The sequence below is a fragment of the Ursus maritimus genome, unplaced genomic scaffold (assembly GCF_017311325.1).
Source record: "Ursus maritimus isolate PB19 unplaced genomic scaffold, ASM1731132v1 scaffold_14, whole genome shotgun sequence".
In the NCBI taxonomy this organism is placed as follows: Eukaryota; Metazoa; Chordata; class Mammalia; order Carnivora; family Ursidae; genus Ursus; species Ursus maritimus.
Window position 1 is genome coordinate 61,326,542 of NW_024423786.1, and position 12,484 is coordinate 61,339,025.

At 55.7% G+C, this 12,484-nt stretch overlaps 1 protein-coding gene across 1 annotated transcript in view; it reads right to left on the reverse strand.

Annotated features, from left to right (window-relative positions):
* Positions 1–1,583: 1,583 nt before the first annotated feature.
* The window catches only part of CCDC42 (coiled-coil domain containing 42), a 12,098-nt gene continuing 1,197 nt past the window's right edge, over positions 1,584–12,484 (reverse strand). The window contains exons 2-7 of the mRNA XM_040628227.1: positions 12,285–12,390; positions 11,895–11,999; positions 10,136–10,333; positions 5,747–5,968; positions 5,432–5,590; positions 1,584–1,902 (exon numbers count right to left, since the gene is read on the reverse strand). Coding sequence (XP_040484161.1) covers positions 1,825–1,902; positions 5,432–5,590; positions 5,747–5,968; positions 10,136–10,333; positions 11,895–11,999; positions 12,285–12,390 — 868 coding nt within the window. The 3' untranslated portion in view covers positions 1,584–1,824. The remainder of the gene's footprint in view (positions 1,903–5,431; positions 5,591–5,746; positions 5,969–10,135; positions 10,334–11,894; positions 12,000–12,284; positions 12,391–12,484) is intronic.

The following is a 12,484-nucleotide window of genomic DNA, read 5'->3' on the forward strand; positions in this document are numbered from 1 at the left end:
CAGGAGACTCAAAGGTGAGGGGAAGCTATTTTTGAGGCACACCCCTCACCCACAAACCTGTTTCCGGAGGGCCCCGACGCCCATCTCCTTCCAGCGAGAGCCTCTACCCACTCCCCTCCGAGCACCACCCCCAGAACTCACCATCCTGGGTTTTCAGGACGGCCTCTGCCTCTAGCCCCTTCCAGACGCCCCACCCTGGCTCTCACCTGCGACGCAGAGGAGACGCAGTGCGGAGGCTCCGGGCCAGGCTGCCCTGTAGTTCCCAGAGTTTCTTTCTCCGGGTGCTTCGGTGAGGGGGCGTGGGGCTCCCGGAGAGCCCCCTGTGGGAGGTTTGGGGGGCCCGAGTGAAGCTCACACCCAGCCACGTGAGGCCGGCACTGCCGCACTCTCCCCGGCCCCCTCCAGCTTCTCGCCCTCGGACCCTGCGCCAGGTGAATCGCCTGGAGGGCTTATTAAAAAGCCCGGGGTGGGCGGGGCTGCGTCCCGCCTGGGGCGGGGCCTGAAAATTTGCATTTCTAATAAGCTCGCAGCTGCTGCCAATACGGCTGGTCCGAAGTGGAGCGCGCACCTGTTAGCTGGTGTATACAGAGCGAGAGCTACCTGCTGCCCCACGCTCTCAGCAGAGACCCCGCAGGCCCCTGGGTCCCTTGTTCCGTCCTGCTGTGCTACCGGCTTTGGAGGGGAAGGCAACAGTGCCCCCACCTTCTGAGAAGCAGCCTGGTGGAGGGAGCACGGGCCAGGGCCGGTGGTGACCCATTGTGACTCCTGACCTCGTCATCTGTAGCCGGGGTCCCTGTCCCTGAGCAGGTGTGCTGCTCCGGAAGACAGAGAAGACGTAGATGATGTGTGCATGAATATATGTCCAATAAATGCTGTTTGCTTTGTCTGGTCTCTGATCTGACCTAATCATCTTGAGCTTTTGACCCTGAGTGCGTAACTTTACATTTATCTCTACGCAGTTCAGTTTTGCTGGTTTCTTTTTTTTTTCCTTTAAGATTTTATTTATTTATTTGGGAGAGACCAGATAGCGAGAGGGGAGGAGAGGGAGAAGCAGGCTCCCCGTGGAGCAGGGAGCCCCGACGTGGGGCTCGATCCCATGACCCTGAGATCATGACCTGAGCTGAAGGCAGACGCTTCACCGACTGAGCCCCCCAGGCGCCCGAGTTTTGCTGGTTTCCAACCATCTTTCCAGCCGGCTGAGAGGCCTCGGCAGCCTGCCTGCTATTCCCATATTAGCGCCCCGGGTACCACACTGCCTGTTGTAGGGTCACAGCGGGGAGGGGAGCAGGGCTTGGTCTCTAGCTTGGGGACCGTCCTTGACTTACCACCTGTGAACTCTGACTTGGGAAGCTGTCTTCATAGTTTCTACTGAGTCTTTGAACCCCAGTTACAAACCCCAACTTTAAAAAAATTTTTTTTGAGGTTATAGAGGAAAGAAGGGTCCTATGTACTCACCCCGCTCCTGGTCTATTTCTGCGTGCAACTCCAAAGCCTGGGACATGCCAGGCGTGAGATTTGTTTTCTAGTCCCTGGGCTGCCTAAGTGACCAGCTTCAAGAGGGGGTGCTTTTCTCCCCTCGATGGGCCATCTTCTCCGTGAATAAGCCGAAAAGAGACAGAACTTATAAACAGACCTCTTACAGAATTTAATGTTTTCAGGGATGGGAGGGACTGAGGCCTGAGGGGGGGAAATGGCAGGGTGTTCGCCAGCAGAAAGGCACAGGGGTCCCAGACGGCTGGACTGGGCTGACGGGACCACAAGCTCACCGGGAACCTATCCTCTCTCAGTCTCTGTCTCAGAACATCCTGGAACCGCAGCGGCTCCTTACACCCGGACTTGCTGTTGTTCCTTCTTCTTCACCTCCGCCCAGATGTCCGACAGATCCTGGATAAACTGCTGAATCTAACAAGGCAAGGGGGCCCGAGTTAGCCCACCCAGCACCAGGCCGCCCCGTCTCCACACGGAGCACGTCGGGGCACAACCTGGAAGGAGTCACTGCTTCGCTGGACTGACTTCTTGAGGCCTTTAACTTTCCCTTACTTGACAGTAATTTCAGTTAAAGCATCAGGCTTAGCAGAGCGGAAGGCACACACAGGGAGCTCCTGGGGGCTGACGCGGTGACAGTATGAAAAAGAACAGTGGACAGTCTGACGGAGGATACAGACGAGGGGCTGCTGAGCAGACTCTGACTCTAGAAGCCTCTGGTGGGGGCCAGCAGTATTGGGGGAGATGGCTACCCACAATTTAATAGCCTTCAGGGGGCATTTACTTGGAACCCAGAACGGATGCCCGTTTTGACAATACCGAGTCATGGAGGGAAGCCCGAGTTCTGTTCACTAGCTTGTGTTTCAAAGAACATACGTTTCTGCGCCACGTGGGGACCTGGTCTCCTGGGGAAATCCGTTCATCTTTCTGGGACTCGGCTTCCTCGTCTTCAAAAAGGGAAGGGGGAGAACAGGTTGGCCTTGATGGTCTCTAAGACCTCAGTTCTAAAATCTCTCCTTTCAAGAATGTTCCTGGAGATGGGACTACACATATGTTCCCAAACTCTCAACAACCCTGTCTGCCAGGAATACTGTTACTATTATGGATACAATTCCTGTTTTGCAAAAGAGGAAACAAAGAGTCCGTGAATTAAAGTATCTTCCCCAGGGTTCCGGAAGAGACAAGCCCAGAATTTCCCAAACTATGTTCTTATAACCAGTGATCACACACCACAGAAAGGGTTCTGTGGTCAAGTTAGCTTTAGAAATGTTATCTGCTTGGACAGTCTCAGGGCAGAACCACAGCAAAGATGATGAAGTCCTGTGTGTAAAGACGGTCCAGCTTTGCTTCTCTGAGAGTTTTCCAAACCTATTAGTCTGCGAATGCCTTTGATTTCCCCCTAGGAAACTCACCACCTCTTGGGCGTCTAGGATTTGCTGAGCACAATTAGGGAAATGGCGCTCCAGAGCTTGGGTTTCGTTCAGGGATCACCCTGGACCTTCTGTGACACAGTACCGTTGAATTCAAATTCAGCCTTTTGCAGAATCATGCTTCCTACGTTGTACTCCGGGACCACACTCCTAAGTTCTAGAGAAATGGCTGCGTTCCAGAGCTCGTGCTTGGGTGTCATAGGGATGTCGCTGGGGACGTCATGCGCTGGAAGTCTCTGCAGCCTCCTTGGGAAACTTCAATTAGAATCAAGCACTGGAAAAAGGTTTGCTCCGGGCACACCTAGGTTTTCTCATTTTGGTACAAGATCTATGTGTGGCTTTTCCTTCTTGTCGTCAGGAGGTGCGAGACCAGCTACTGGCCCTCTTGACCTTCTGTCCTTTGTAATCCAAGAATCTGCAGTCTGTAGGTCTTGCTCCTGCCTGGACCTTCGGTTGTCCCCTTAATTCTCCTGGGTCCTTGTTTTTAACTGTTTTGGGCTAGTTGATCATATGCAATTCTGTCCATAGGCTCACGTCTCACAGGAACGCAGTGGGACGTTTTTAAAATAACAACTTGAGCAGTAGGAAGTGTTCCTGTAAAAGCAAACTGAGGCTGAGAGGGGTCAAAATCGAGAGTGCAAATAACAAGAAGACATCACTTGTTTGTGTCTCTCATGAGTGCACAGCGGCTTTTTATCAGATTGGGTTTTTCCATGACATAGGGCTGAGAGCAGAATCCACCTGTCGTCCGTGAAGCCAGACATTAAACGGATTTGTGAAAGTGTGACTTGTCCCATGAAGTATTGTTTCGAAAACGTGTTTTTCATCAAGCAGGCCATTGATGTTGACAGGCTCCTTCTCGTCATTGAAAAATGAATTCTTTAATTTTTCTGCTTGAGTTTCTAATATGGTAAATATCAATAGTATAACACATAGAGACAAAAGCTCTTTGGGGGTCTTCAATGTTAAGAGTGTGCAGGTCATGGGGCGCCTGGGTGGCACAGCGGTTAAGCGTCTGCCTTCGGCTCAGGGCGTGATCCCAGCGTTATGGGATCGAGCCCCGCATCAGGCTCCTCCGCTGTGAGCCTGCATCTTCCTCTCCCACTCCCCCTGCTTGTGTTCCCTCTCTCACTGGCTGTCTCTATCTCTGTCAAATAAATAAAATCTTTAAAAAAAAAAAAAAGAGTGTGCAGGTCTCCCGATACCAAAAAAGTCTGAGAATCAGACTTTGCTGATCAGACTTTGCTCAAGCAGACTCCCCGCTGAGTGCAGAGCCCCACGAGGGACTCGATCTCATGACCCTGAGAGCATGACCTGAGCTGAAACCAAGAGCTGGATGCTTAACCGACTGAGCCCCCTGGGTGCCCCAAGTTTCACTTTTTTGTTGTTGTTAAACAGGGCAAGTACCTTCCAGTCCATGGCTTTTATTGGCTTGTGTGTCATACTCATTCACCACTTATGGAGCACCTACTGTGTGCCAGGCACTGTTCTATATACTGAGATACAGTTAGGAACGAGACAAACACAAATCCCAGCCTTCTGGAGCTTACATTGTATTATTTCATGGCAGGGCTCGAGGCTTTTGTCAAAGGAATGAAGAATTAGTCATGATTCTCTGCATGTCACGAGAAGCATGGCTAATGCGTCTGCCCGCATGGAGTTTCCCCAACGGTGGGAGATGTGCACCTGTGGTCAGAAGTGAGATGATTTGGGGGTAGTGCGTGCGCGTGGCATCGAACTCCTTTCAATCATACAGTGAGAAAGGTATTTGCTTTCCAATTTCCTTTCAGTTACTTGATTATTTAAAAAAATTTTTTTTAAACTAGATTTTATTTGTTTGAGAGAGAGAGCGAGAGAGCCCATGAGCAGGGGAAGGGGCAGAGGGAGAGGGAGAAGCAGAACCCCGCTGAGCAGGGAGCCCCACATTGGGCTCGATCCCAGCACCCTGGAATGACGACCTAAGCCGGAGGCAGATAGTTAACTGACTGACCCACCCGGCAGGCGCCCCTCCTTTCAGTTACTTCAAAGAGAAAACGTCAGATTGGTACTAATAAGACCCTAACACTTCCCTCAACTTGCTGATTCCTCCCCCTACCCCCCCAACCCCCAATTTTCTCTCTCCCCCAAGAGTGGACCTTGGGCACGAGCCTTCAGCCTCTTTCTAGGACTCAGTAAGACTGTTTTGCACAAATACTGAATTCAGTAGTGGGTCCCTGCCATTGGTCGTGTTGACTACGGCCAACAGGGTGTCCGCGCTAATGGGGGGGGGGGGTCTCAGACCAGCACCATCACCTGGGAACTTGTTGAAAAATGGGAATTCATGGGTTCTCATCTCAGACCTATTGAGTCAGACACTCTGGGGCTGGGGCCCAGCCAACACTCCCAGCCCCCAGGGGATTCTGATCCTGTTAAATTTGAGAACCACTGTTCTGTGGGGCTCATTCTTGCCTTGGACGGAGGGACAACCCTCTTAGCTCGGTAGACCCAGCTGGCCAGGGCACTGCGCCGCCTCTTACCATGTCCAGCTGTCTGTGCGTGTCCTCCAGAGACACGGTGGCGGTCTCCTTCAGCTGCTTGCTCACAATCTGGAAGAGGTTCAGCGTCGCCATCTTAATGGTGCCAAGCAAGAGGGTCTTCTTGGCGGCGGTGTTCTGGATGTGCGCCCAGCGAGACTCCTGGGGAGGGGGTGGCGCCAGGACGTGAGCAGGCGTGTGTGCGCACGTGTGGGTGGGTGTCCCGCGCTCACCCCGCCGCCCCTCCCCCGTGCCCAGAAGCCCCCAGGCACTTCCTCCCCACCTCCACCCCCCCACCCCCCGGACCACCGTGTTCACCCAGATGATGACGTCGCTGCGGGCGCGGTCAAAGCGCATCTGCAGACGCGCCAGCTCGTTGTTGTGCTGCAAGATCTCGTCGTCCTTCTCCTCCATGTAGCGCGCCAGCCGCGCCTTGGCGCGCTCGATCTTCTCCTGGCCCTCCTGCGCCGAATGCATCAGGTCCTGGTGCATGCTCACCAGCGTCTTGTAGCGCGAAATCACCTCGTGGATCTCCTCGAACTGCGGGGCGGGGGGCTCCCATCACTGCATTGCATCTGCACCCCGCCCCCTGCCCCAGGGCCGACGGCGGAGTCCCGCCTGCCAACTCCCTGCCTCGATGCCTCAGCCTAGCTGGGAGACCCTAGGCAAAGGTCAAAGGGCAGAGGCCGTGAGGACGTTGGAGTCCACCTGCTCGCCCTCCTGGGTTGGTATGGGCCATGGGCCCTGTATTGGGGGCACCTGCAGTTGGAGCTGGGGTCCTCGGTTGGCATGTGGGCATCACCTGGGAGCTTTAAAAAGGACACCTGTCGGGCTCCACCCCCAAGAGAGTAATTTTATTTATTTATGTATTTGTTTATTTATTTATGATTTTATGTATTTATGATTTTATTTATTTATTTGAGAGTGAGGGAGCGAGAAAGCACAAGCAGGGGGAGAGGGAGGAGCAGACTCCCGCTGAGCAGAGAGGCGGACACTCAGGGCTCGATCCCAGGACTCGATCATCACCTGAGCCTTAGGCAGACGCTTAACTGACCTAGCCACCCAGGCGCCCCAAGAGATTCATTTTAATAAACAGGTCCGAGGTGGTCCCTGGCACCTGAATTTTGCAAACACGCCCCCCAGGTGATTCTAGAGGATTGCTGGCTGGGGTTCAGGGGTTGAGGTGGTGCATTTTGAGATGTCTCCCAAGGCAATAATTACCCTGTCCAACAAGAACGGACCGAGAACCGCTTATGAGCCCGGCAGTATGCTGAATGCGAGGGACGGAGCAGGAGATAAGGAAGCCAGACCCTGCTCTTAGGAAGCCTACAACTTGGGCTGGTGTGGACGGAGGAGAGACAGGCAAGGGAAGAGTTACAACACGGAGTGATAAGCCCTATCTATGATGGGGAAGGGGGTGCTGGTCGCAAATGTGCGGGAATATCTTCAGCATAAGGCTTTCTGGAATTTGTTCACATGTGCTGAGGTCCCCTCCAGTGGGGGCTGGAGACGGTACCAGTGGGGGGGGGGGGCTTGGCCTGCCAGGCGGGGCCAAGGCCTCCTCCAGCATGGTGCCCGACACTCTGACCTGAACTTGCCGGTCACCACCCCCCCCTCCAGAAGGCGGTGTGAGCTCTGGCCTTTCTATCCATAATGCCTCTGCGGGGAAGGACCGCCCACCTCAGCATTAGAGGAGGGGGGAACAGCCAGGAAAGGTTTCCTGGGGGGAAAGAATGGCTGCAATGTGACCAGAGGTATGAACGGAAGCTGGCCAGCCAAGGGCAGGTGGGGGAAGGTGAGGACAGACAGACGGAGCAGCCGCTGACAGACCATGGGTGCATGGGGCCTATTCACGGTGCTCATGGGAGCTTAGTTTGAATAGCCTGCGTTCAAGATGGGGACGGACCGATCCAGCCGGGGGAAGTGACAAAAGTGCCCGGTAACCCCCGGGGAGGAGGAGTGCGGACTTCCTCTGTTAAAGGGTTTTAGGAAGCAGAGAGAGAACTTTATATCTGCATTTCCGAAGGTTCGCCGAGTACACACACCATGCAACAGCATGCGACAGTTAAAACGAATGAGGCTGCCAGGAGCACCTGTCCAGTGCTGGGGGCTGGTGTGCAAAGGACACAGGTTCGAACTTGAAGAGGCTCCCGCTGTGTAAGGATGGGACGCTTTGCACATCAGTAAGGATAAGTGCAAAGCAGCGACACATCCCAGATACATCCACAGTCCATGAACTCATAACATACTAACAGCACGACGGGTCAGCTTTGGAGGGTGCCAGAGAACCAGCTCATGAATCCGAAACCCGTAATTAAGAATCAAGCACTTAACGAGCTTTTCCGCTAAGACTCACAAAGTAATCAAACCGCTGATGAAGGCTAGATTCTCTTGATGAAGTCTTTCTCCGTGGTAATTTCCTAGCTAATACGTGCAGGAGAGATGACAGAACATTTCCGGCCCCCGAAAAGGGTCCTTCACCCCCTTCCGCTCAGGATCTGCCTCCACCACCAAAGAAACCAAAATTGTGGCTTCTATCACCAAAGAGTCACTCTTACTTGTTTTTAAATCTATTGGTGGGACCGTACGTAGGTCCTCTTCTCTGTTTGGCTTCTTTGGATCAACATCAGAATGTCTGTGACACTCGAGACACAAACGTATCAACCAAATACCTCGTGGGGACCTTGGTTGGACCCCCGTTGGAACAAACAAAGCGTGTATGCAACAGTTGGGGAACGTTTATCATCAACCGCAGACTTGGTATTAAGCAATCACGATCCCATTTTTACGGGGTGCGACAACGGTATTGACCTCGTCTTAAACGTCACATACTGAAATACAGATGAAAAAAAATGTCATTTGCTTCAAAATGGCAGAGGTGGGAAGGTTGGGGGATGATTTGATGAGTCGATAATTGTCGGAATTAGGTGATGAGTAACGGGCGTTCCATGGATGATTCTATTTTTGTATATGTTTGAAATTTTCCATAACGAAAAGGTGATTGTTTTTTTTTTATTTTTAAGAAAAAGCATCTTTGATCAGAAAAAGCAAGTCACGAGGGGACACGTAACAATACCCTTCAGAGTTTATGGATGTGTACCCTGTTGCCAAAATAATAGCAGACCTGAGCACGAGCGGCTTAAAAATCAGGATGGTGGTGGCCTCCTCGGAGAGGGGAAGAAGAAGGGGGCTTGGAAGGCGGGCCCACAGGGGTTTCAATGAGCGGTAGTGTCTTATTTAAGAAAAAAGAACTGGAAGCCATTTGGGGGATATATGAAGATTTGACAAGGTGCAATGCATACCCGGGTGCTGTTATCTATCTCTCTATGCCTTTCGGTGTGTTTAAAATATTCTGAAAGACTTAGCGGAAGAAGGAAAGAGAGGGGAAGAAAGAGGGGCGGGAGATCCCGCTGGGAGAGCGTGGGACAGGCTGGTGGCCAGGAATAAAGGCTGTGCTGAACTCCCGCATGAGGGGCCCTGAGGGTCTGGATGAGGAAGGGGCAGGGGCTGGATTCCAGAAATACTTAGGAGGCAGAATAGACCAGATCTGCTGATCGATGGGCTGCAGGGAGGGAGTAGGGGGAGGAGGCGAGGAGGAGGCCCCGCAACGGCAGGACTGAGGGTGGGAGGCCACGCCATTCACAGCGCTGGACACACACAGTGGGAAGACTGGCAGCCGTGGGGGCAGGAAGCGGGAGAGCTGAGCCGGGGACTCCCGACCGTGAGGATAGGGCATGAAGCTCAGAGCCAGACACAGGCCAAGCTGCTCGGGGGTACGACACACTGTCCCCAGCTCTGAATCGGAGTCCCCTCCTATAATTGATCTGCTGCTTTGGTGTATAGTCCCCCCCCCATTATGAACGGACCATTCATTGTACAATAGGTACCCTGAGAATGGAACACTTAACACAGATCTGGGCTTCGCATACGTAAATTAGTTCTAACCCGGGACCTTAGAAATTATCTGGGACTTTAGAAAGCGGTCCATCCTTTGTCTCCCCGGGGTGCCGCCCTCAGGACACTGATGCACACCCCCAGAGGGCATACCCCATACCTGGCTCCCCCGGTGAGGGGCCCTGCCTGCTGCTGTCACATGGGGGCGTGGGAGGCATCCATGGGAGGCCCCACAAATTGCTCAAGGAGAAAAGTGGAAGGTCAGGGCCAAAGACCCGAGGACCATTTAAGGAAGAAGCTGGGAAGAGGATCCCCCTGGAGGAGGCTGAGGGGAAAGGGCCAGAGGTGGGAGGAGGGTAGACAGGACAGGGGAGGAGACCGGAGGAAAGGGCAAAGCTCTGTTTCAAGGAGGCTCGCACCAGCCCTGGGCCAGGCCTGTCCACTGCGCTCTCCAGCTCTGCACTGGGCTGGGTGTCTGCCAGTTTCCTTCCCTTCCTCTCTCCGTGGGCTCGCAGGTAAACGAAACTCAGCAGGGAGGAGGGGGAGCAGGGGTGGGTGCCGGCGCATCCCGCATCCCGCTGCAGGCAAAGCTGGACACTGGCGGTGCCAAGCGAAACCTCGCTCCCCCAACACGCCACCCACACAGACGGTCACCCAGATGCACGGGCAGAGCTCGGACCCCAGAGAGACCAGCCCAAGAGCCCCCCTCGCCAGCCTCTCCCAGCTGCCTGGTCCGAGCCCAGCGACCACCCTGTGCAGCGCCCCCGCTGGCCCCAGGCCCAGGGGAGGCCTCTGCTCCGCCCCCCCCCTCACCTCTGAGTTCTCCACCACCTTCTCCAGGTACTTGTTGAAGATGGAGTAGTCCTGCAGCTTCGAGCTCAGCCGCTGGTGCTCCAGCCGCAGCGCGGCCATCTCCTGCTTGGCCTTGGCCAGCTCGCGCACGCGCTGCCTCTTCAGCTCCCGCTCCTTGTTGGCTTTCTTCAGGGCGCGGATCCGCTTCTGGTCATTCTCCTGGGCCGGGGGCGAGGGGGCACCCGTGGGACCCTGGGCCTGTCCTCCCCTCTGTCTGCCGGGGATGGGCAGGGATCGCTGGGCCACCGTGGGCGAGGAGGCCCGGATTTTCTCCCCATTTGGTGCTTGGTACTTGGTGCCTCCATTTCTCCAACTGGAGAAAGGAGAGGCCCTGGGCAACTGCGCCACAGCCCTAGGGAGCGGGGACAGGAGACGGTCCTGGCAGGGTGAGGCCGTTCCCGACAGCCCGTCCCCGTAGCTCAGACTGGCATCAGGCTGAGGCCAGAGCCGACGGTGCAGACGACAGATGTCCCCGAAGAAAGGGCGGTCGGGCTGACACCCCCTTCTCCTTCATTCTGCAAAGCCCTCCCCGCATGATCAGGGGGCACTCGCACCCTCAAAGGGCACCTGTGTGGCTCCTGTCCCTCTTCAGGGGCTCCCGTGAGGCCACACGGAGGAGGACGTTGGGAGGCAGGTGGAGAAGGCCCAGGGAGGGTTCGCACTCTGCCCCGAGAGCCCAGGACAGGACCCAGGGTCCCCTAAACCAGTCCAACTGTGCATCAAAATCCCCTGGGAAGCTTTTTAAAAATGCAGTTGCTGGGCCTCCCCCACCAGGCCTGTTGCAAGCACAGAGTCCCAGGCATCTGTGCTGGTGACAGTTTTCCGGGATTGCCAGGCTGCTGGGCCTCCAGCAGCCCTTGGAGAAGCTCTCTCATTTCCTGCCGTCCCACCCACGCCACTAGCTTTTCTCTGGCCAGTAAGGAGGACTCGACCCCTGGAGAATGTGCCAGGCCCATCAGCCTCCTCTCCCACCTGCACGAGGCGCAGAGAAGACAGGAGCTGCCCAAGAGCAGCCCCCCACCCCCACCCCAGAGCGGAGGCCAGGGCTTCCCCATGGAGCTGGGCCAGGCCCCCTCAGGGCTCCATCAGGGCTGGCTGGAGCTGGTGTGGAGAAATCGGGGTGGTCAGATCGCTCCTCTAAGGACTGATTGAGAGGCGTCTTCTCTGATGGACTCTGGGGCCTGGTCCTTCAACCTGGACCGTCAGTCAGCACAAGGACAGAGGGGTGGGTAGGCGGCGGGGACTGAAGCCCTGTCTGATTCCTCTCTGCACGTGCCCAGCCCTGCCTGTCATCCTCCCCCGTTCATTCATTCATTCCCCAGAGACATTGTATGTACCAGGCACAGGCGAGGAAATGGTAAACCGCAGTCTAGAAGGGCCCGAACTGACAGGGAAACAGGAAATTACAAACCGTAATGAGTGGGGACATAAAGGGAGCAGCCCCAGGCCGTGTTGAGCAGGGAAGAGATGCTAACCCAGGGTGAGGAGTCAGCAAAAGCAAGAAGGAGGGGGAGGAGGTGGGTGGGGAGGAGAAGCAGCAGAGGGGAGGAGGAGAGGTGGAGGGGGAGAAGGAGGGAGAAGGGGGGGAGGAGGAAAGAAGTGGGGGGGATGAAGGGGAGGAGGAGGGAGGGGGTTGAAGAAGAGGAGCAGGAGGAAGGGGGAAGAGGGGGACAGGGAGGAGGGGGAGGAGCCGCGATTTGCAGCGTGGGGCCCCTCATACCTGGATGAACTGCTCAAACTTCCGGATGTGGGCCTTCAGCTGGGCCTCCTTGATGCTCAGCTCCTCCCAGCGGAGGTTCAGGGTTTCCATTCTGCGCTGGAATGTCTTGGGGTGGGGGCACAGAGAGGTCAGGAGGGCCCCCGCACCTCCTGCCCTAGGGCCTCTGCCCCCAGGCCTCCCACCTTCCACCCCATGCCAGGGTCGGTCGGAGCAGGGCGTCCCAGGACCCTGCTACCCCCAAGACTCAGATCCTTTCTCTCTCCTCGGAGGGAACCCAGAAGCTTCGTGCAGGACTTCTGGCTCCAGCCACTGCCACCCACAAAATGGGGGGTTCCCGTCCTCAGGCTCTGAACCCCGCAGCCTTCCCGCACTCCGCGCCTGCCTCCCCACCTCCTTCTTCTGCTCCATAGCGTGGTGCATGAGCTTAGCCTCCTTCTTCTTCTCCAGCAGCCGGAGGGATGGGGACTCCGACTGATCCTCAATGTTGGGGAACTTCCTGCCCCAGACATGGGTGGGAGAGGCCGGTGGGTTCTGAGTGCCCAGGGGCCGGCTGGGGCTGGGCCAACCCGGGGCGGGGGGGGGGGGGGGGG